General features: G+C 52.8%; 2 protein-coding genes across 3 annotated transcripts in view; one reads left to right on the top strand and one right to left on the bottom strand.

Annotated features, from left to right (window-relative positions):
* Positions 1-862: 862 nt before the first annotated feature.
* C11H2orf70 (chromosome 11 C2orf70 homolog) lies at positions 863-20,283 on the top strand. Its single transcript, XM_027555882.1, has 4 exons — positions 863-1,233; positions 14,482-14,755; positions 16,307-16,419; positions 18,457-20,283. The coding sequence occupies exons 1-4, from the start codon at positions 1,160-1,162 to the stop codon at positions 18,599-18,601; spliced, it is 606 nt and encodes a 201-aa protein (XP_027411683.1). The 5' UTR covers positions 863-1,159; the 3' UTR covers positions 18,602-20,283.
* A 70-nt stretch (positions 20,284-20,353) lies between these two features.
* The window catches only part of CIB4 (calcium and integrin binding family member 4), a 103,716-nt gene continuing 100,030 nt past the window's right edge, over positions 20,354-24,039 (bottom strand). For both annotated transcript variants that reach the window (XM_027555883.1, XM_027555884.1), the window contains 3 exons: positions 22,903-23,012; positions 21,949-22,037; positions 20,354-20,547 (listed from right to left, as the gene is read on the bottom strand). In XM_027555883.1, coding sequence (XP_027411684.1) covers positions 20,517-20,547; positions 21,949-22,037; positions 22,903-23,012 — 230 coding nt within the window. In that variant the 3' untranslated portion in view covers positions 20,354-20,516. The remainder of the gene's footprint in view (positions 20,548-21,948; positions 22,038-22,902; positions 23,013-24,039) is intronic.

Here is a 24,039-nt window from a genome sequence, read left to right as displayed (position 1 = left end):
AAGCTGACGTTTTCATCAGCTGCCATGGACAGAGTCGAACTATGAAGGTAACACCTCTCATCTGACAGATGAAGTGAGATTGTGCTGGACGAGGCTAAACTGCAGAACCACAGACTGTTGACTCCCAGCCTGCTGCAGGGGGAGCTGGGGAGCAGATTGGGGGTGAGATGCAAAGAGCCTGGCGCCTTCAAGGCTGTCTGTCATCACACTCAGCACCACCACCCCCAATTAAAGACCTAAGGCCCCCCGCCTTGCCCTACATGTGGCCCAGGGCTGTGTGAGCGTCACTGGAGAAATCCAGATGTGGGGGCACCAAAGTCAGGGGGTGGTGGGGGCGGATACTATAACAGAGAAATCTCACCCCAGCCTTCTGAAGCTTTGCTCTCTGGGGCAAGGCCCAACCCTGGATTCACAGGAGGGACTGAACTGCAGAGACGGGGCAAATATGAATCGCACTCTAGGCCTTTTCACGATTGGCTTTGCCCCTATAAACCAGGCTTGTGGGGTAGTTTGAGAGGGAAGAGAGGAGATGGAAGTTCCCAGGGAGAAAGAAGAGATTAAGGAGAAAAATGTCCCTCATTCTGACGCACGTCTGTGTGTGTGTGTGTGTGCGCGCACACGTGTACACACACACACACATACACACACACACATTAAATTACAGAGAGTCCTCGGCAAACGTCAAGCAGAACACACGCCTGAAGCCCCCTCTGGAGGCCCCATGGAACTGAGGCGCAGCCGGCAACCTTGGGATGCGACGGCTCTTGGGGTCCCCATGGCCACTGGGCGCTGGGCTGAGCAGCGCTGCGGCTGCGGCTTTGTGCGCCATATCCACCTGCGTCCGGGACTGGCATCGGAGCATGACGCATCCGGGCCGGCAGTGAAGCCGCAAGATGCATCCATTCAAGGATGAGAAAACGGAGGCTTGGGTGGGAGCGACGATTTGCTGGGGTCACATAAGAGAGCTCGTGGAGATAGGGGGACATCTTGTGGGCGCGTCCTGCCGGCTATTCCAAGAAGGGGACAGCGAGAGGGGTGCGGGGCCCCCGGACACGCACGCCCCACCCTGGCGTTGCTAGGCGCACGGTTGCCGGGTGACCCGTGCTGTTGACCGTGGGGCCGGAGCGCCCGGGCTCGCTGCGCGCTCGCCGCCCCCATCATGGCTTCTCGCAGCGCGGGCACCCTACTGACAGAGTTCAATGCCGCTTACGTGCCCCCCGGCCTCATGCCCGGGTAAGACCGCCGCGCGTCAGCCCTGCCTGAACCTGGGGTGGGAGTGGGGGGTCTGAGTCCCTGGGGGCATCCCTCCTCTACTCCCTTCACAAAACCCTCCTCCCGCCTCGAAACTCCACCCCCGCGGAGTCTGAAGTTGAAGGAACCAGGTTGGGCCAAGTTTTCACTTGGTGGGGTGGTCTCCCCAGGGCCTTGCACTCTCAGACCATGCAGTGTCTGGGTGCGGCAGGGGCTCTCCAGTTGCCCTTCAGTGGGAAGTCCGTACCTAGCGGGCTCCATGCCGTCTGCCCGGGATAACAGCGGATGGGGTCCGGATCAGGGAGAGGAGGGGAAGATGTGGGGCTGGTGTTTGGAGACGCTGGGCAGAAACAAGAGGATGAGGTGTCCTGGGGAAGGAAGTGAGCTCTTTGTCCCTCAGCACCGTGCGAGCATCCAGGATGCCTGCGGGTGCGCACCCGGAAGCAGAGATGAAAGAATCCGGACGCGTCGTGGGTGCCCCCACTGATCTCACTTAATCCTCGAAGAATGCTGCCTTTGAAAGCTTCCCGGCCTTTAGCATTATCGGATGCAGGGCCGAACCTACCTTTCCTTGCTCACTCCGAGGAAACCTACCTTTCCTTTCACACTCCAAACCTCTAAGGTGCAAGTCTGACTGTTCCCTACCATTGTCTGGTCCTTTCTTTCAAAGTGAGATTTCCACTTCCAACCTTCTCTTCCAAGGTGTGAGACGGTCTTCTCTCTCCTACCAGTCGACATGAGCATTGAGGATGGGGGCTGGGTTCTGAGAATCCACCTGCACTGTGTCTGCACATCCCAACTGAATGGATGAATGAAATTAATGTCTTGAGACTTTTGCAGTCACCAACTCTGTGTGGGTGAAAAAACACAGGCTTTCTTCTGCAAACTAAATAGACCACAAAATCAAGAAGAGGTCCCACTGTTTATTTTATATGACATTTGGATTGTCTTGAAGCAGAATAAGCAGGACATGGAGGAGCTGTGATGTTAAAGTCATTTCTGCACACAGAGGTGGTGCAGTGACTAGGGGCAGGCACTGTAGCTTTAAGCCAGTCCCTTTGTGGACAAGGCCTTTCCTGGCTCTTGGGGAACTCAAAAGCTGCTTTGGCTCCCACCTGGCAAAGCTGATTTACCAGGTCACAGTTGTTTTCTGAAGTCAAGCCTGGTGTCTTAGAAAAGGTGAATAAGAATTTTCCTATTAATCCTTTAAATCATTTGGGCATTCCCTTGATAAAGACATGTTGAGTGCTTGGGATGGACCAGATGTTGGGTTAAGACAAACAAATGAGGAGAGGGAGGTTGCCCTGGATGGGTTTCAGTCTGGTGTGAATACAGAAGGTTTAGTTCTAAACCGTCTTTGCAGCCTTGGATAGTGGTGTTTACAACATATTCTGGGTGTTTAGCATGAAATTTGATTTTATACATCGATATTTTTTTTTCTTAAGCCCACCACGGTCTTCGTTGGAACCTAACCCTCCCCCAGAGCTCCCCTAGTCTGTCTGGGATTGCAGGGAGGAAAGCTGCATGTTTCAGAAGCAATCCTAGGACGCTTCTCTATCCATACCACTTATCTGCAGTTCCCTTGAGTGCCCTGTCCTGTGATTGATCTAGAAATTGTGATAACAAGTGAATCATAAATAAGGCTTCAAGCATGAGCAGCTGAGCCTATATATGCTACTTTATCAGCTGGATCTTTCTGGGAGGGATGTGTTCGCCCTAAAGATTCTCATCAACAAGGAGTGGATTGAGTTGTCTTATATGTCTGAGTGCTACCTCATTGGTGATTTTATTAATGTAATGAACGAATCCAAGGTTTCTCGTCACACTTGGGTAATTATTATTTTTATATGCCTTTTCAAAGATTAATCACAGGATTTTAAGAGCAACTAGCCTCTTGTAACACTCAAATCATCCCCCTTACCAGTTTTATTCATAGAGGCAGAGAGTATTGACAAATATTAAGGACCTTGGAAATCAGGTAGTCCAGCCATCCCACCTCCCATTCCAGACGTGGTCATTGAGGTCTGGGCAGGGGGGACGTGCCTGAACCTCAGGCTGGTGATGCTTCCAGGATGCTTCCAGGCAGCTGGGCTGCCACCAGGTCGCTGATGCCCTGTAGCAGCACTGTGAACTCCTATGTATAAGCACCTACTATGTGCCTGGCATTGAGCTGGGCTTTTTACAAACTTTTTTTTTTTACTCTTCACAAAAACCCAGATGAGAAATTGCCCAAGGTCATTCATCAGGTTCACCAGCCAGGTCTCTATGATGTCAACACCCTGCTGTCCGCAGCTGTTAGCAATTATCATCAGTTAGATTCCTACAGTGTTCAAGGCCTGATTCTAGGTACTGAGGGGAATAGGATGCTCCATCTGGTCCCTTAGTGGACCAGCACACAGATATTGTGCCATTGTTTGGCCTCTGTCCCATCTCTGCAGTGAGCAGAGAGCTCTTGAGTCAGAGTCCCTGGGGTTGTAAGGCTTTTCAAGCACACTGACTCTGTGCTTCCTGCTTCTAGGGCAGATCCAGGCTCTCTCTGCCTCCCCCAACACCTCACCCATCTCCCAGTCCAAACACATCCCTGGGCACAAAACGCAGGCCATCTGCCCAGGAGGATGTAGGAGATGCATATGCCCCATTGGGTACCTGATGCCACTCACACAGCCCTGAGGGACTGGGGAGCCTTTCTAAAAACAGGAGATGGGCCCCTGGAGACTCAGGCTTCGTAACAGGGACTCTCCCTCTCTCCAGAAGAGTCATCAGCCTTTAGAAATGTGCTCCCATTTGTCAGTTCAATTCAGTAAATATTAAAGATTAACTGCAAGGGGAAAAGAAAAGTAGGAAAAGCCAAAAAAGAATAAATGTAGAAAAATCTTAATAGGTTTAAAAAATTAAAAATTAAAAAAAGAGAAAAAAAAGAAGAAGGAAAAGGAAAACTCCACAGAACTGCAAAAGGCCAACATAGAGGCAGAAGTTTATAACAGCAATAAAAAGTGTGATTGAAAAAAAAAACTCAAAAGCTTAATTAGATTTCATAGTGCTAATAAATCGACAACTACATAAAAGTGAAAAAAAAGGAAAAAAAAAAGAAAAAAATCCAAAATAAACTACAGAACAAGTCAAAACACAAGAATAATAAATGTTTTTCTTGAGTCTCTGCTGTCAGCATCCTTTCCCTCTCTGGGAGTCACAGTCCACCTTATCTCCCTAGGATGCCCTCCAACACTGCGCTGGTCTCTGGACCTGCTGTTGGGAAAGCTCAGACTCTAATCTGGTCCTTCTCCTGTGTGTTCTTGCCTCTAATGTCCACAGCTATCAGAACTAGTGTGTTTTCTTTTGTGGGAGCTCTCAATGTCCTTTTATATATTCCATAGACACAGAGTCTGCCTAGTTGATCATGTGGATTTAATCTGCAGCTTGTAGAGCTGGTGGGAAGGTTTTGGGTCTTCTTCCTTAGCCACACTGCCCCTGGGTTTCAATTATGGTTTTATTTCCACCTCTGCATGTGGGTCGTCCACTGGGATTTGCTCCTGAGGTTGCCCTGGAGTACTTGGGTCTGCCCCAGTGAGGACCAGGTGTGGAGATGGTGCAGCTCCTTAGATTGCAGGGGCTCTGGCAGCTTACACGGGGGAGTTGGCGGCTAGGGCAGCAGGAAATACAGTGCTCTAGAAGGGGATGGCAACCCACTCCAGTATTCTTGCCTGGAGAAGCCCACTGATGGAGAAACTTGGCTGGCCACAGTCTACAGGGTCACAAAGAGTTGAACATGACCGAAGCAACCCTGCGTACATAGACACAAGGCTTTTTTTTGCCTGTGGCAGCTCTGCCCCAGTGAGGGTTGAGCGTGAATATGGCACAGCTGCTTGGGTCGTGGGGACCCTGGTGGCACCAAGTGTGCAAGGACATGAAGTTGTAACCCTATCAAAGTCTTTTTTTGAGCCTCTGGTAGCTGGTAATCAATTCAGCAAATATTTCCAGAGCACCTACTGAGTACCAGGAATATAGGGACGCAAGTATGAGTAGTGCAGCCCTCTCTCCCCGTGGAGTTTGCAGTTCAGAAAGGAAGAATTTACCAGGGCACAGATGTTTACAACACAGCAGAGTGTGGGCTGAGACATAAGAGAGGCACAAAGAAGAGAGACAGTTCAATGGTGGGGATGGGCATGGGCTACGGGTGGGTCAGAAGAGGCTTGATGGGAAGGGGATATATGAAAGTATCTTGATGGATGGATAAGATCAGAATCTGGGGAGAGGAGGAAGCATCTTCTGGATGGAGGGGATGCCCTAGGGAAAGGCATGAACTGGAGGTACCAGCAGGATATGCTTTGAAAGCAAAAAATGGCCTATTTGCCTGGAGTGGCAAAGCTGTTACTGAACCTAACTTATGTCTGCTCGCCTGTGCCCAGTAAAGGTAACCTACTGACCTGGGTTGTGGTGAAGGGAAGTGCTAAGTTTATTGCAGGGCACCAAGCAAGGAGTCCAGGTAGCTAGTGCTCAAAAGCCCCAACTCACTGACGGTTTTCAGGGAAAGGCTTTTAAGGACAGGGTGAGGATGGAGGGTTCTGGGGTGCCTGATTAGCTTGTGGGCATCCTTCTGACTGGTTGGTAGTGAGGTAATCAGGAGTCAGCATCATCAACCTTCTGGTTCCAACCAGTCTGGGGTCTACGCACTTGTGGGCAGCATGCAACTAACTTCTTCCACCTGGTGGGTGTTTCAGTATCTGCACCACGGCTCACAGGACATGGCTTAGAATATTATCTATAGTCCTTGAGGAGGAACTAGAGGTGCTTGACTTTGTTTAATGGCCAAACTAGTATTTTTTTGTCTTGCCTGACCCTTTCCCTTTCTTTCTGCATTTTCTCACATCTCTGATGAAATTTCTTCTTTTTAATTCGGGGAAGGCTTAGGAAGCTACAGTTTTTCTACAGACAAGAGCAGGCAGAGGACATGATTGGGGGATCGGGGTTGGGGGGGATTGTGTCCTAGGAAAGCCCCATAGGGTCCTGCTTGGTCACACTGGGACAAGGAAGTGGATGATTGGACTGGAAAGACCTCTCACAGGGCCCATGTCAAGGAGGGCCCATTTCACCTGGCCCAGTTTGTTCTTCATTTCCCAGGTGGTGGGGCACCGTGAAGGTTGTTGCCCGGGGAGGGATCTGATCAAAACCATACTCAGCAGGAAGTAGGTGGGGAAGAGGGTGCTCATGGAATGAGGACACACTGAACAGTTACAAGTTAATTAGTTAATAAGCTGCTCATGGGATCCCCGATGGTGCACAGTAATTAATTTGAATGTTAGCTGTAGGGCCAAGCAGTGCTATTAAGAGGGAGGGAGGGGTGGCTCTCTGTGCACATAGTAACCACAGTGGGCCTTTGCTGTGGACCAGGCTGAGCACCGTCTCCAAGCTTGTGTGGTGTGCAGGCGGGTGAGGGGCAGGGATGGAGGAGGAGGAGGAGGAGGTGCGACGGTGCTATAGGGACCATCCGATGCCCAGTTGTGAAACATACCATTCCCTTCTGTTCTTTCCACCTTGGCCCACCATACACTCCACAAAAATGGGGCTCTACCATGGAACTGGGCGATCATGCTCATGGGTCACAAATGTAAGAGAATGAGCACATAGACCTGGTCAAGGTGTGCCCCCTGAGAGCTAAATAAATATGACTGTGTGCATATGCCTGCACATGTGTGCGTACACACACACACACACACACACACACACACACACACGCAAGGGCACACCTCATACACCCCATCCAGAGCAGCAGGAGCTGAATCGAATCCAGATTCCAGGCAGAACCTTAGGAGGTTCTGCAGAGGAGAGGGCTTCTCTTCTATTGGGATGCAAATATCTTGGCATTCAGAGAAGGTGGGAGAGCAGGGAGCAGAGGAGGAGTGTGGCAGAGAGAAGAATCACGAAGACACGTCACCTTTCTAAAGCTCCTTTCTTTGAGATGCACACCCGCCTCCGGGGGCGGGATGCTTTGTGCCTGTGTGCCCTTGGCATATGGAAGCCCGATGTTCCAGGACACGGTTCCCCCCAGCTTCTGGACTTATGCCTCTCCCAGCGAACATTTATTGAGCACTTGTCATGGGTCAGGGGCACTGTAGGTTTTTGGGGTAAAGGAGAACTCACATTAGCAGAGGAGATGACCTAATGTGGACCTCCAGCTGGATGAAGGGTCATAATCCTTTTGTGGGGCAGAGATGCTGGGTAGGCGGGTGGTCGGGGAAGACAACAGGGAGCCTGGCTCTGTGAGTGAGGGTGAGAGCCCCCTGGTTGGGCGGAGATGCATCCTTCCAGGTAGAGAAACGTGTGTGAAAGCTCGGAGAGCATGCAGGTCCCCAGGGATGTAAGTGACGTGTCCAGGGCATAGGGCACCTCTGGGAAAGTGAGAGGAGGGGGTGCACCGTGGGGATCTGATGATGAAGGATCACTCTGTCATCAGTGTGGACGACAGGCTGCAGGGGGTGAGCCTGGGTCTAGGGCAGGGGTCTCCATCCTCCGGGATCTAATGCTTGATGATCTGAGGTGGAGGTGATACAATAATAATAGAAATAAAGTGCACAGTAAATGAAATGCGCTGGAATCAGTCCGAACCGCCCCACCCCCCGCAACTGTCTGTGGAAAAATTGTCTTCCATGAAACTAGTACCTGGTGCTATAAAGTTTGGGGACCGCTGGTCAAGGGGACTTACTATGAGATCCGAGGCTGCCCAGTTAAGCAAAGAGGAGGGCTTGTAGCCCTGGGAGGGTGGAGGGCCATGGGAAATCCCTAAGGAGGGAGCAGAAGCAGGACTGGCAGAGAGGCCGATGTGGCAATTAGTAGGGTGAGGCCTGGTTTCTGGGGGATTCTATAGATGGAGGTGGTGTTAACCAGGACAAGGAGAGCCAGGAGGAACAGCAGGCTAGTTTTGGTTGTGCTGAGTCTGATGCCCCCGGCAAGCCCTCGGTGGACACCTGGATGTGTGGATCTGTGGCCAGAAGAAAGATCGGAGCTGGAGACACGGATCTGGGTGTCCTTGGTGTTGGACGTCTAATGTGAATGAGCTCTCCCAGAGGCAGTGGGTCCCCGAAGAGAGAAAAGGACTCTGGGGCAACACCAGCACCTAGTAGAAGAGCAGGGAAAGAGCGGCAGACCTGGGTCTGTCCTCCCTTCTGCTGAAGTTTCCCGAAAAGCTTCCGCCAATGGAGACCCCTTCATGGAGCTCCACCAGCTCTCCTCCCATACAACACCCCCCACCCCACCCATGGGAACGGGCCTTCCCTCCTCATGTTTAATAGCACTGGATCCTTGACCACGCCTAGCACACATGTCCGCTCCAGGAATCAGTAAACACCGAGTGAGGGGTAGGAGTGATGAAGGCAGGCTGAGGGATGCAGCCTTCGCATTGTCAACACATAGCATCTCACCAGCACACAGTGGCTTCCTGATAAAGTAACTCTTTTTTTAAATTGGAGTATCGCTAAGTTGTGTCCAATTCTTGTGACCCCATGGGCTGTAGCCCACCAGGCTCCTCCGTCCATGGGATTCTCCAGGCAAGAATACTAGAGTGGGTTGCCATTCCCTTCTCCAGGGGATCTTCCCGACCCAGGAATCGAACCCAGGTCTCCTGCATTACAGGCAGTTTCTTAACCGACTGAGCTGTGAGGGAAACCCAAATTGGAGTATAATTACTTTATAACATTGTGTTAGTTTCTGCTGTACAACAAAGTGAATCAGCTATAAGTATACACATATCCCCTCCCTCTTGAACCAACCTCCTACCCCACGCCCCATCCCTCCTCTCTAGGTCATCACAGATCGCTGAGCTGAGCTCCCTGCTCTATATAGCACCTTCCCACTAGCTGTCTATTTCACACGTGTATATATGCCAGTCCCAATCTCTCAATTCATCCCACCCATCCCTCTCCCCTCCCCGTGTTCATAAGTGTATTCGCTACATCTGCATCTCTATTCCTGCCCTGCAAACAGGTTCATCTGTACCACTTTTTATTAGATTCCACATATATGTGTGAATATATATTTGTTTTTGTCTTCCTGACTTCATTCTGTACAACAGACTCTAAGTCCATCCACATCTCTACAAAATGACCCACTTTCGTTCCTTTCTGTGACTGCGTAGTATGCCATTGTATATATGTACCATATCTTTATCCATTCACCATCCATGTATCGTCTAGCTTGCTTCCATGTCCTGGCTGTTATCAACAGTACTGCAACGGACATTGGGGTGCATGTGTCTTTTTGCATTATGGTTTTCTCAAGGCATATGCCCAGTAGTGGAATTGCTGGGTCATATCGTAGTTTCATTTTTAGTTTTTAAAGGAACCTCCATGCCATTCTCCACAGTGGCTGTACCAATTTACATGGCCACCAACAGGGTGAGAGGGTTCCCTTTTCTCCACACCCTCTAAGCGTTTGTTATCTGCAGATTTCTTAATGGTGGCCATTCTGGCTGGTGTGAGGTGGTACCTCATTTTACTTTTGATTTGCACTTCTCTGATAGTGATGTTAAACATCGTTTCATGTGTTTGTTGGCCACCCAGTTGTCTTCTTTGGAGAAATGGCCATTTAGGTCTTCTTATTTTTTGATTGGGTTGCTTGTTGTTTCGATATTGAGCTCCATAAGTAACTCTTAATGCCATCTGACTCACTTAAAAAATATTACCTGTTCAAGTAAAGATGAACTCAACAAATCACCCCAAACCCAAACACCTAGGATTAACCTGACCTTCATTTTAGGTTTCTTTTTATGTATATATTCAGAAAGAAGGCTAAATGGATGGGTGTGTGGACAATGGATAGAAAGATAGACAACAATTTTATAAAAAGATGATCATACCATATTTACTATTTTAAAAAGAAAAGCATGAAATGCAACCTAACTCAAACTCAACTGAAGAGAAAGACACTGAAGTAAAATGGAAGAACAGACTTTAGATAAATGCTAATTCATCACAAGAGATATTTGTTTCTAAAAGTTCCTTCTAACAGAGAGAACAGGAGAGGGAGAGAGAATAAAACCCATTACGGGGTTAGAGTAATTATGTTATTTTTACCAACGTGTTTCAATTTTGGATGCCATGGGTTGGCTGTGCTTTAAAAATCCTAAGTGCATTCCCATCTCCCTCCCACCCACCCCTCAATTTTTCTTACTTAAATTATTTTCTCCTTTGACAGGTTTTATAACATTTACATTCTTTTCTGCAACCAGCCTTCACCTAGTAGCTATTCCTAGTTCTGCACTTAAATAGATGCGAAGTAACCACCAGTCATTCTAACAGAGGTTCTACATTCCTGAGTGTTTTTTTTCCCTTTTGAATCATCGCTGATTGGCAGGATTTCATCACTGAACACTGTCTTAGGAAGAGCATTGGGCGCTCTATTTCCGGAGTTCTTTCACGCAGCTGCCTTTCCACCTGGAGGGCTGGCCAGTTCCATATTCTCGGGTCGCGCTCTCTTCTGTGCAGAACGCTGTAGACGGGGGTTCATTTTCATTCTGTTGCTTTATTTTCTCTGTGTTGGGGTTTGGCAACAACTGATAGATCACAGCACCTCTTTCATCTGCTGCATTCTGAACCACCTGGGAAAGAAGATAAAAGAGGGAAGCTGGCATTAGGGAATGGGGCTGACATTGAACCCTCAAATGAGATGGCAGGGCTGGGGCAGAGGGCATCCCCCAAAACAGGGCATGGAGGAGCAGGGTGGGCTTCCTTGCTTCCAAACAAAGTGGGGAAGGAGAGTGGGCTTCACCCACCAGGGAGATGCCCTCCACTTCTAACATGGAAGAGCTCCCTCTACACAAGGACTCCTCGGGATGAAGGAAGAATCATCTCCCCACTGCTTGTCTTTGGCTTCTTGATGATTGAACTGATATTTTTATTACATTTCATACACAAAACAAAGAACTCTCAGGGACTCTGTACCTCAGGTTATATGTCTTCCCAGCGGATGATCTTCTATGACCTTAATGAAGAAGTATAAGCTCATATGTGAGTGATGGGGTCAAAAGTCAGACTGAGGGAGGTCAACAAAAGCATGAGAGCAGAAGAAATGAAGGCAGAAAGTACAGAGCATTCCCGGGAGAAATTTGGAAACGAAGGAAGAGAAAGGGCTCTAGAGAGCAGCAAGGCCAAGTGTAGGGTTTTGCAACCTAGGCAAAGCTTTGCATGTTTGTAGGCAGAAGGGAAGACGCTCAGGAAGGAGAGATCTCAGGTGACTGGGAGGATGGACAGAGGCCGAGAGAGACAGGGAGGGATGGATTGGAAGAAGGAGGCCTTGGTGAGGCAGGAGGGGGTGCTCCAGACCCAGGAGTGTAAGGCCATGGGCCAAGAGGAGGACTCCATTCTGGAAGTGGCCAAGGTGGCCCCACAGGCTTACAAGCACTCAGCCACCCCACCATCTTCCCAGGGCCAGAGACATGGCTGCCAGCAGGGAACTCAGGTGGGGCCAGCAGGAAGGGTGCTGCAGCAGGAGGGAGAGGGTTAGGACCCCAGGGCAGAGAGAAACCAAGGGATAAGAGAGACGAGGCTGGAGACAGGCCCAAGTCCAGTGGGGGTGTCTCCCCTCTGCTTCCGGTTCAGCGGCTCCATTGCTCCCTGCTCTGGCAGGGACATCCTCAGATGCTGCAGGACCCCAGGAAGGTGGAGCCATGGAGGATGGATAGGACCAGGAACCTGGAAGGGCTCCTATAATGCCTTCAGTGGAAAGCCAATCGGAAGGTGTGTCAGTAACCACCGTGCTTAACTTGCTCTCCATTCACCCAAAGATGCAATCATGCATTTCTGCCTAACTCTAGGCTAACACCTATCCTCCTGGTGAGGAGACTGAGGCCCAGGGCGGTTCTCAGAGGTCATGCTGAAGCACGACTTCAAAGGCCTCACTGTGCTTTGGCCTCTGGTGCAGGATGAGCTTCTGAAACGGAGAAGCCGTCGATGTAGCAGTGGCCTGGCAGCCTCCCCATGCTTCCAGGGCTTCCCTGTGAGTGTTTTCGTCGTGGGGAGTGAGCTCAACTGAGAGGAAGTAAGACTTGGAGCATCGCAGTGAAATGACCCCAGGAGACGCGCCAGAGGGCCTTGGAGCGTGGCCACTGGCCTTCGATGTCTGTAGGTCCAACATCATTGGTTCTGTCGGGGTGTCAGCCACTCACCTTGTTTGTTCAATAGAAATCTCCTGCCCAGACCATGTGCCCGACCTGGTTCTGAAAACTGGGGATAAAACATGAGTAAGACGGGATCAGACACCACCCTTGAGAAGCTCCCGGTCTAGCAGGAAGACGGGAAGTAAGCAGACAACAGCTGGACAGGGTGAGAGGGGTTTAGGTCACAGAGGGAACAGGGAGCAGGACCCACCTCGAACACCTAGACCCACCTGGGAGAGGCAACAAGGAAAAGGCTTCTTCAAAGAACTGACATTTGAACAGGACTTAAAGGACCTTTCAGTACTGGAGGCAAAGAGCGGGGGGTAGGGGGATGAGGGGCGGGCTGGTCATTCCTGATGGCAGGAGGCACAGGGCAAGACCCTGGCGGTGGGGAGAGTGAGAGGAAAAGGGGGAAAGGGAGCCGGGAGAGTAGTTCCACTTCGGAACTGCAGTGCTCTCTACAACCAGGGTGTAGAGTGGCTGATGAGAGGGAGAGGAAGGCAAGGGTCAGGTCACTGACAGCCTGGAACACCATGCTAAGGACTTGACTTCAGGAAGCTCAGTCTGGCTGAAGTGTGGGAAATGGGCTGGAGGTATGAGAGCAGATAGGAGAGCAGGGAGGCTGTTTCTGCTGAAGTCCAGGTGAAAGGCAAGGTAGCCTGAGCTCAGGTGGGGGTATTGGAGCTGCAGGGCTCAGCGGCTGATTGGATGTGAGGGATGAAGCTGGGGGAGACGGATGCTTGTTTGGTGTTGGACATCTGCAGGGTGCTGTTCACTGAGATGGGGCTAGAGTGTTGGGGAAGGTGGGAAGTAAGGCCTGGGGGACATCCCAGGGAGATGCGCAGAGTGTGCAACTGTACACAGGAGTCTGAAGCCTGGGGGGAGCTTCTGGGCTGGAGATGTAGACCGGGGGTCCTCCACACACTGGTGAGGGTTAAGGCCAGGGCATGGGGGCCATTGCCAGGAGGACTCGGCGGGGGGGGGGGCGGCCAAGAAGACCCCAAAGGAAGTGGTCAGAGGAGGGACATGATGAGAAGGACAGAGAGGTTGATGAAAACCAACAGCAGACAAGAGAGCAGTGTAATAAAAACCACAAGTGATGTTTCAAGATGACAGTGGTCCACATCGTCCAGCGCAGCAGAAAGGCCATCAGCGGCTCCGGGAGAGTGACTCCAACGGCAGAACCAGGCGGGAGGGAGACAGGGCCATGTTTCTGAGGGTGAGGGCCCGGGGCGGGGCGGTTGGGGGAGCTGTGCTGACGGGGAGGAGGCTTTGACCTCCTGGTATTATTGCCCCAAATCCGATTCCCACACTCTCTGATGTCACTGACTCTCCTCACCCTCTCCCCAAACGAGTCTCCGTGCTCTCTGTGTGAGTCTTGCTTAACCAGGGCTCTTGAGCATGCTGGGTCTGTTCTGCTCTGCTCTGTGTCCCCAAGGGGCTCTGCTTGCCTCCTCCTGTCCCTTCCACTGGCCCCCTTTGTCACAGAGGGTGACGGAGCTCCAGAAGTTGGGTGAGCTCTCCAGGCCAAGTGGATGGTGTTGTGTGAGGCTGAGGTGCTGGAAGGCAGGCTGGAAGGCTGGAGCCCTGGCCACCCTGACCCCTGACCCTTCAGCCATAACCTCGGAACTGTGAGAAGGAAATGGCAACCCACTCCAGTATTCTTGCCTGGAGAATCCCATGGACAGAGGAGCCTGGCAGGCTACAGTTCATGGGATTGCAAGAGTCAGACATGGCTTAGCGCTATCTTTTCAGAGGTGCAGGTGGCCTCCGCACCTTCAGGTCAACCCCTCCATCAATGGAGGCCCGTCAAGGAGAAGTGATTTGCCTACAGCCTCTCTGAGGAGGTCAGGACTGGACCCGGTGTCCTGGCCCCCTTGTGAGCCTCTGGTCTGGAGAGATCTCTGTGGGGCGGTAGAGGCCCAGCATCTCTCTCATGTGTCCTTTCCTGAGGCCTGAGCTGGGCGGGCACCTTAGGAAGCCTCTTGAGACCAGGAGGTGACCAGCGGGGCCCACTGACCTCGCCCGCAGTCTTTAAGGAACTAGCCTGGAGCCCTCCACCGCCCCCTGCCCTGCTCTCTCAGGTACAAAGGCCACGTTCCTGGCGTGGCCTTCTCCTTCGGCTCCCCCTACGGTACCACCACCCTCAAGTACTTCCAGGACCAGCGCAATGCAGCCCTGGGGAGGAGCTCCACTGCCTTCAGCAGAGGCGGCCACTTCCCGACCATCTTCTCCCCGAACCCCACCCAAGTGCTGAGGAACCGCGCCCTCACCCGGGACCGCTGGCTGCACACCCCCAGCTACACCCGCTTCAACCTGGATAGCAGCCGCTGGGCCGAGCTCTCGCACTTCTACCAGGTGGGCGGTCCTGGCTGGGCTCCGGCCACACCTTCCTCACTCCCCCTACGTCCCCTCTCCCCTGCCATGGGGAGGGAGTGACGGCTGGTGGCCCGGGGAGACTCTCAGCCTCCAGAGCGCCTCTGTTAGCTTTTGCAGAGCCCCTGAGCCAGCAGGGAACCTGGTGAGTTTGGCTGGGCGCGTGGAGGGGCTCAGTGCTCTGCTTCTCTGACTGCCCCCTCAAATCTGACCTTCCCACTCTGGGGGGTCCAGTGGCTCATCCCCTGCTCCCCTGCTGCTGTGAGAGCTGGGAGCCTTTGGGGTGTTCCTGCCATCACTTCCCCCCAGTCGTCGCCTCTCCCCCTGGGCCCTCACTTACCTCCTTTCTGAGCAAAAGCCCTAAGGTTCACCCACAGTATGAATATCGTACACTGAGGACTGCAGAGCCCCAGCCAGGCTCCAGCCCCAAGTCTAGTCTTCACAGTACACCAGATCCCAGTGCCCACCCAACACCAACTCCTGCTTCACTGGCTCTTTAAGGATGAGCCCGAGCCAGGTGGTGCTAGCGGTAAGAAGCAGCCTGCCAATGCAGGAGACAGAGGAGATGCAGGTTTGATCCCTGGGTGGGGAAGATCCCCTGGAGAAGGGCATGACAACCCACTCCAGTATTCTTGCCTGAAGAATCCCATGGACAGAGGAGCCTGGCAGGCTATTGTCCATAGGGTTGCAAAGAGTCGGACACTGACTGAAGCGACTTAGGACGTACGAATGCACCAAGTTGACTTCAGACCCCCCTGCCCTTGGGGAAAGAGAGGCAGATGGAGGGGTGTCTGCCCGTACCCCCATCTTGTCCTTATCCTGCTCCCCCAGACCTGGTTCCAGAGGGCCACAGGCTCACAGACGCTCGCTCACCTTGGGGAGGCCAGGGCTCCCTCTCTGCTGTGGTCTTGGAAACCTCATGGCCCCTCAACATCTTTGCAAACATCCCTCCTAGCCTGATTTCAGGGACCCGGATGCCTCCTGGTCCCCAGGGTGGAGAACGGCATGAGAAGGCTGCTTCCCCAGGAGAGATGGCCGGGTTGATGGTGTCAGACTCTGAGGAGCTGTGGACCCATGCTGTGGGGCCCAGGGAGCACAGCCTCTCCAGGAGGGAGGGAAAGGGAGACACTCCATTCTGGCAACCCACTCCAGTAGGCTTGCCTGGAAAAGCCCATGGACAGAGGAGCCCGTCTATGGGGTCACAAAGAGCCGGACACACACACACACACACACACGCGCGCGCGCGCATATAGCTTACTTGGGCCGCCTATTGAGCGGGGCCTCACATACCTCACCTCTGCTGTCCCCTGCCTCATTGACTCGACCAGCACAGCTGGTGTGGGGTGTATCATTATCGCCAGGAGCCAGACAAGGAACTGGGGCTCAGGAGGGCACCCAGCTGGGGACTCTTCTCTGGGGGCATGAGGGGAGACGACCCCAGCCCCTGCCAAGGTACAGCCGGGGAGGGAGCAGGCGCCCGCGGTCACTCCCGCGCACTAACGACCGGTCCTCTCTTCCTTGGTTGGACTGTAGATGGCGCAGCGGCATCGGGAGCACTATCTAGACAAGACAGGCTTGGTGCACCGGGTCCCCTACTTTGTGCTGCCCGTGAAGGAGTGGGACCGGTACCCCATCCCCACCGACCTGTGAGTGCTTTCCCTCCCCTCCTCCGCGCATTCACCAGCTTGTGTCCACACGGCGCCGGCTCTTGCCAGGCCTGCAGGCCCCCAGACTGAGAAACGAGTTAAAACTTTTAACTCCTGCAGCACACAGGGTGACAGTTAAACAGAGCTAGGGGGTGAGCCTCAGGAGGGGAGGCCAGGAACCTGAATGGGCAGAATCAGGAAGATCATCTGCCTGGTCAGATGCACTGGGAATTTGGCGGCAAACCGCATCATCTTTGCTGGCCTGAAGCTGCAGGACCGTTCCTCTGCCATGGCAGCCTTGGAGCTACACAGGTCCAAACGCAGGCGCAGCCACTCCGTGCAGCAAGGAGCTGCTGCCCTCTGGTGGACCTACAGAGTACTACACAAAACAGGGACCGTATCTCCAGCCCTGGTGTAGACTCAGAGGAAACGTACTCCTAGGGACTCGACCATATTTTTTCAAAGCCCAACAGTCTAAGAAATATGAAAGTATATCACGGTTTTTAATTGGTAGAGCTTCTTTTCCCAGGGGAGGCCATCTCTGCCCTGTGAGATAACCCAGGCATGTTGTTTCCTTGATCTCCCTCCTGACGCCCAGGCAGGGAGGTCTGAAGTCTGTGCCCTGAGGTGTCCTATGGAGTAGGGGGCATCGGAAGGTTAGTGGACAGATCTTGGGTTTCCAACTCCATTCTGACCTTTGCTTGCCTCAGGAGCCCCGAGTCTTGCCATTGTTGTTTACTGATAAAGCAGCAACCCTTTCCATAGAGTTTAATGGTTTTTGAAGATACAATTTAACATCACCTATAGATTCTTCCCAGATGGTGCTAGTGGTAAAGAACCCACCTGCCAATGTAGGAGACGTGAGACACCAGTTTGACCCTTGGATTGGGAAGATCCCTTGGAGGAGGAAATGACAACCCACTTCCGTATTCTTGCCTGGAGAATCCCATGGACAGAGGGGCCTGGTGGGCTACAGTCCATGGGGTCGCACAGAGTCAGACAGGAGTGAAGCAGCTTAGCATGCACAGATTCTTCTCTGTGGGACAGATGGACCCATTTTCTAAAAAGGGAAACTGACTTAGTAATGGCTTTGGGGACTTGTACAGATGGCAAGTCTAGTAGGAGGTAGAACTGGAGGGAACCCAGATCTCGCAACACCAATGCTAAGATTCTAGATTGGCCATCTCACCACCTTGGGTGGCTCTGAGTCAGTCCATCCCTGGAGACATTGTAGGGCCTCGCCTGGGGACAAGTCTCCTCTTGAGACCTCACCGAACAGCATCTACATCTCCTACAGCTGAGGGACCCCAGGATGCCCTAACTCTGTCCCTTCTCCAACTGCCTGACAGCCCGTGCTGCTGCTGACGGCTTCATGTCTAACACAGAGCACCAAAGAGGTGTTTGGGAGTAAGAGGGTCGTTGCTTGCACTCAGCCTTTACTCTGATCATCTCTGTGGCCTGGGGAATGTCCCTGTCCTTCCCTGAGGTTCATTGCTATTGTCTTTTTCATCACTATCACCACCATCATCATCTCTATCACTATCATCTTCATCACCATTATCACCATCACCATCACCACCATCACCATCTTCATCATCTACACCACCGTTACCATCACCACTACCATCGCCATCATAACTATCACCATCATCATCAGTACTACAGCACATTCTTAGAACATGTGTTGAGTGTTTGCTCCTTGTTCAGCATTCTATTAGTGCTTTGCATGCATTATTTCATTTACTCCTCAAAGCAAAGTTAGGAGGGAGGTACCAACATCAGTCCATCTTACATGTGTACACTTCTAGCAGGAACTGGGTTGGAATCCATCCCAGCTTCCTGACACCGAAGCCCTTGCCCTTAACCACTGAGCTTCTGTGCAAACACAAGTCCTTCTGATCTTGAGTGCAGGGTGACTTACCAGATGCTAAGCTGACCAGCAGCCAGCAGAGCCAGCATCATGGGCTGGAAAATGGGCCTTTTTCATGCTGGTGGCCTGGCTCACTGCATGACACTGGCTCCACCCTCACCCCCCAGGCCTCCTCTGAGCCCGAAGGAGAAGTGGCATCTATTAAGAGTGGCCCCTGAGAACCTGAGGACCTACCAGACATTCCCATCGGGGAAGAGGGTCTCCCCACAGGAGCGGCAAAGACGGGACTGCTACTTTGAATTCAGAGCGTGACACCTGAGAGCCACGGCCCTGACAAGGTTGGCTTTCTGGAATAAAATCTTTAGCCATGACCATCCCATGTTCTTCTCTTCTGAGCTCCAGGAGCACTTGGCCTCAGCTGGACAGTGCCTGAGGGTCACACAGCTTGGGGTCTGAGGGACCTGTGGGATGCTCACCCCAGGTGTCAGCACCAACAAAAAGCAATGTCAGTCCCCTGCTGGGCCCACCCACCTCTCTCTGGAGGACTGCAGGGGTCCTGAGGCACTCAGGCAGAGTGAGCCCTCCCGTCTGCTCCCACTGGGATAATCAAGGGTCCCGTTAGGCCATGACTGAGAAGGAGGCGGTAGTGGTCCTGGACCACTCACACTAGTCAGATGCTAAGGAAATCCCACTTGAGCCCTGGCTCAGCATCCTTTCACTCACATGACAGCCTGTGAGAGAGGGGGTGTTGTCCCTACTTCACTGATAAAGACCCTGGGGCTCAGAGGTGGAGAGAACTGTCCAAACTCACGCAGCTGGGAAGTGGCACAGCCAGGATGTGGACCCAGACCTTTCGGACTCCCAATTGCTGGTATTCCCCCTACACTCTTCACTTGTGGTCCAAGTGGGGGCTGAGGGGCAGGGATGACGCAGATCCCGGAGGGCCCTGTGGTGTCTGAAGGAAGAAACCACTTTCTCCATCCTGCCCTGACTGGCAGGGACAGGCTGCTTTGGCATCGCCCCGGGACTGTTTCTAGAAGTGACGGAGGGGAAGGGACCTGAGGCCAAGTCAATCTTCAAGGTATCGCTGTGTGTCAGGAGCCCCTAGCCAAGAGTGGACACTGGGCTCCTGGTTCACACTCTGAGATGGCTGCAGAGGCTCAGGTTGTGGAGGGTGCTGCTCCCCACCTCCACCTCCTAGGTGGCCTCCGGCCTGCAGGAGAGGTCACAAGAGCTCCTTTAGAGACAGGATCTAGGATAGGAACCTTGGGCCAGGTGTGTACCCATGCCTCGGGTGCATGCCAACATCCCAGCACCCCCTGGATCTGATCAAGGGACTCCGTTAAGAAAAGGCTCTTAGTTCCCCTGCATGAGTGAAATGGGTTCTTATTTCCCCAAAAGACAATGCGACCACAGCAGATTCAGGTTCATGGGAAGGTGAGCACAGCCCTTCCCCTGTAAGCCAGTCTTTAGACACCTCCTCCCTGAAGAGAGTGTAAACAAGAAAAAACAAGAAAAAAGCCCATCAGGTAGGCATCTGACAGCTTTTATGGACCCCCTAAGGGGCTTCTCCTGTGTCCCAAACCAACTGGGCTCCAGAGAGTCCCTATGGTGGCCACATTAATTCAAGGGTTTGGCCGAGTGGCAAAGCAAATAAACCCTGATTGCTGGTCACATACTGTCATGTCCCAAGGGTGCAGGGGTGTCAAGTGGGGCCAAGATGTCTTGGGAAGCCAGGCACCAATTGGAAAGACTGCTCAGCGCATAGCTCTGTACAGCCTGCACCCGAGATGCAAGGAGAGAGGCTGAAGGGAGGCCCGTGGAAGTAAGCGCAAGATGTATATTCTCCTGGTGAATTTCATCTGGTTTGGCTTGGTCCCCGCTGTGACATGGGTTGGCCTCAAAAAGACTGGCCAATCTCAGTCTTGGCACATCTTAGACACTGGCAAACTTAAGCCCTGGAATGAGCAGTTCTTAATAAAAAATTACTTCTATATGACCTTGCACTCAAAATATAATGTTCAGTTCAGTTCAAAATATGATGAACTGATGGGAAAAGGGAAAGGCTTTAATTTTGCTTTATTGAATGAACAATATTCTAGAAGTGAGGGAGGGATGGGGACAAAGTCATTCTTCTAGTCAGATTTCCTCTAGTGCCTGCAGAGGGTTGAATTCCAAGTTCCAGGGGTCCCCTTCAAGGCCACCAGAGCAGGTATTTGTGTTCACGTCAACATCCCCAGAAATGAATCCGAAAGGAGCTGAAAGAAGGAATTCCATTAGCCACCTCAAGCCTGAAGTTGTAAAATCCCCTCTACTTCCTGGGTTCACAGCTCTGTGTCCCTTTGTCTGAGCAATGGTCAGCTTGCAGCAATCCAAGCCACCCCAAAGCCTTCTTTAAAGCTCCTTTGAGCAGCTCCAGAATGCTAAGGCAGTCACAACCTTGTGGTGCTGGAGCCAGTGGAAAGAAAGGGGAGTGATTCAAAGAAAACACTCAAGGCAGACAGATTCCAGCCTCAGTTGTGTGCTGGGCTGTTATAGAAGAAGAGGATCAAGTAGGGTGCTCCAAGTGTGGACTGTCTTTCTCTAAAAGAGCCCCTGGGCAGCCATGTTGGAAGGAAGGGCCATCTCCTCCAGCCAGGTGATTGGAAGAGGGCCAGACACCTGCCTGGACTGGCCAATCAGATTCTCTGGGAATTCAGTCAGAGCCGAGGGACATTCACTGAGGGTCATTGGGAGCCAAAGAGCTATAAACTTGACCACTGTGGAGAGGCCACATTTGGTCTCATGCCTGGCAAAGCAGAGATTTCTGGCTGCACGTAAAGCAAAGACCAGAGCTGCTGAGGACAGAGGCAGAGACTCCGGGCTCCTAGCCGGGTGCTCCATGAGGCCTAGCTGGTTTTGTTCATTTTTGATTGGTTAAACCATTTTGAAGGGGCATTTGTCCTTGCTGTCACCTTGGCTGATGACCAAGGGCAGAACAGGGTGCAGGAACAGCAGACACAGGCAAACATGTAGTTCAGTGCGAGAAGACTGCCCTAACCGGGCTGGTCCTCCTGATATGGGCTGCCTTCAGTGGTGGTGTACTTCCCACAGCTGGAGGGACCCAAATAAAACTGTTGAACACAGCCAATATGGAGATGGCCAATTGTCCAGAAGTGTCTGGACCAGATATGACCCTTATGGCCCCTTTCCACCTGAGTTCTTCTGAGCTCCATCACTGGCATATTCACTGTCTGCCCCACCCCCACCCGGGTTTGGTGCCAGTCCCCAGCTCCTAGTGGCCACTGGAGGTTGTAGTGGGAGGGGAGCAGGACTAACAGTGGCAAAGGGGACTCCCCAGATCAGTCCTGCAGCCCAGTGGGCTTTGCGCTGGCTGGAGAGGGACAGCACCTAAAGTCTGGACCATCCGCGTTGCTTGCAATGCCTGAACTGCAATCTCCGCTTTGCCTTTTGAAACTCCATGCCCTGTCTCTTTCCAGGTTACCTCATTTCTCAGAAGTTCCAGTATTGCTGATTCTGAAAGAATCTGCAAAGTGCCCTGGAAACTCATGACCTCATTGGGAAGACTGAGGTGCTCTGCTGGCTCAGGGAGACTGGGGGCGGGGAGCTTCCTGTCTCCCCCACTAGGCTGGGCACCCCCCGACTCCAGAACACCTTACTTCATGAAATCTGGAGATTTGGCCATTGCGTGTTCAAACTCTGAGAAAGACAGCATATTGTCGTTGTCCAGATCTGACTCATTCAGGACCTGGACAGGGGCGCAAAAGGAGCCAGAATGCAGAGAATCAGAAAGTGAGATGGGGGTGCAGGGCTGGGGGGCAGGGACCACATGCTGAGTGTTACCACAAGCCAGGCTCTCTGCCTGGTGCTTAGCATCCCTAGAGTCCCCTGGGGGCAGGTTCTCCACTCCCTGCCCCCACTCCCACCCCTAGTCCTGCCCCAGACAAGGACACAGAGATGCAGAGAGATGAGGTTATGTGCACTGCTGTCTGGGACCTTGTGGGCTGAGCTCATCTTGGGCAAGAGTCCTCTTGGTGTCTCCAGCACAAACTTGGCAGTGAGAATGGATGTGGGGATGATGGACAGGGTGACATCCCCCACCCGCTCCTGTCACCCAGTCACAGGCAGGGGCGCTGCCCTGCGAGGTGCACAGTCAGGGTGGGACGCAGCCAGGAGCCCTCGTGGTTTTATCTTTGCTCCTAGTTCCCATCCAGACCAAAGAGTTCTCGTGCTCTTAGGACAGATGGGCCCGGGGCTGTCTTCGTGTCCTTTGGACTCTCACTTGAGGACATCTGGGCATTGTGTGGTGCTGTTATAGTGTGGGGAAGGGGACATTGTGATGTGTCCATCTGAGGCTGTGCTGCTGTTGGCCCACCTGCCTGCAGTGGCTACAGGGTTGGTGGGAGGGCCCCTTGGATGGGGGCCTTGGGCTACTGCTCTGGGGACCCAGGAAGGGAGGCATGGTCCTGGAGGAAGGACAGAAACTGGAGGTAGTTTTTTCTAGCAAGTGTGCATCCACCAGAGCCCCTCATTTGCCTGCCATCAAGAGGCTTCCGGTGATGGCCAGACCCACCGCCCCCCGCCCCCCGCCCCCCGCAGCCCTGGGCACACACATGGCTGGTGAGGTCGGTCAGCAGGTCCTCTGACATGTCGTCACTATTGAGCAGCCGGAGGATGATCCTCTGCAAGTCCTCCTCGTCAATGAAGCCATTCTCATTAAAATCTGCCAAGAGGAGGCGGGGCCTCAGAGGAAGGGAGTCCTGGGCCAGGACACTGGCTGGAACCTGCAGGCTCCCACCAGCCTCTGGGAGGCCCCGAGGAGCCCAACTCTGCCAGGTGGGCCTAGAACCTGAGACTCAGGGGGACCTGGGGCAGGCCTAAGTGTGGGGAGTTGCAGCAGTAGAAGGCAAATTCAATTCAATGTGATGACCGTTGAATATGAAACATGCCAACCTTAGGAACTGTGTAATATCCCACTTTGAAGAATGACAGCTAGAGCTAACTTGGGCCCAGAATGGAGGAATGAGTTTGCTGGAGCCACGGGGACCCTTCGGGGGTGGAGCCAAGACCTTGGTCTCTGTTCTCCAAGGAAGGGTGTGGACATAAAGGTCCAGTTGAGCACCTCACTCTTTAGGCAGGTGGCTCTCCCCTGCTGAATGGTAATCAGCCATGGGGACTGGATACTGAAACCCATGATGTTCATCTACATGGCTCCCCTGTGACACACCACGGGCGATGGATCAGAGCCAGTGGGGGAGAGGCAGAGGGGCTTGGGAGGGTCCAGCGTCAGGACTAGAGGGAGTGGGGCCCCGCAGTGACCTTGCGCTGCGGGTGAGAAGCCCTGCAGCCTCTCCTGAGAGCCTTCCTCCCACCCCCCGCAGTGTTTCCAGGGGTCCTGCTGGCCCAGCTCCCATATGCAGAGACTGCGGCAAAGCAACATGGCTTTGATCCCAAGCCATCTGAAAACAGAATAATTTGCTGGAGTAAAGTGTAGTCCTGGACAGTTCTCCTCCCATGGGGGTGCCAGGGCAGAACCTGGGTAAGGGTTGAGGGCTGGGAGCTCTGGGCTACCCGGCAGCCCATGTGGCCTCAGAAGCCTCATGACCCATGTTCTTGGCCACTTTGGGGAGAGAGGAGGGCTCTTCTTGCTGTTTCCCAGCAATAAGGGAGATGAGCGAGTTGGTGGGCTCAGCCTTCAGGTGTCCCCCAAACTCTCTGACTGTCATCATCCCGATCTGTCATGTTACTCC

Source organism: Bos indicus x Bos taurus, chromosome 11 (assembly GCF_003369695.1).
Source record: "Bos indicus x Bos taurus breed Angus x Brahman F1 hybrid chromosome 11, Bos_hybrid_MaternalHap_v2.0, whole genome shotgun sequence".
Lineage (NCBI taxonomy): Eukaryota > Metazoa > Chordata > Mammalia > Artiodactyla > Bovidae > Bos > Bos indicus x Bos taurus.
Note: the sequence above shows the minus strand (reverse complement) of the source record. Positions and strands in the feature narration are given on the sequence as shown.

Coding starts and splice junctions, on each gene's coding strand:
- C11H2orf70 (XM_027555882.1), top strand. CDS start 1,160: ATGGCTTCTCGCAGCGCGGGCACCCTACTGACAGAGTTCAATGCCGCT. Junction 1,234..14,481: donor CCCCCCGGCCTCATGCCCGG/GTAAGACCGCCG, acceptor CTGCTCTCTCAG/GTACAAAGGCCACGTTCCTG. Junction 16,420..18,456: donor TACCCCATCCCCACCGACCT/GTGAGTGCTTTC, acceptor CTCACCCCCCAG/GCCTCCTCTGAGCCCGAAGG.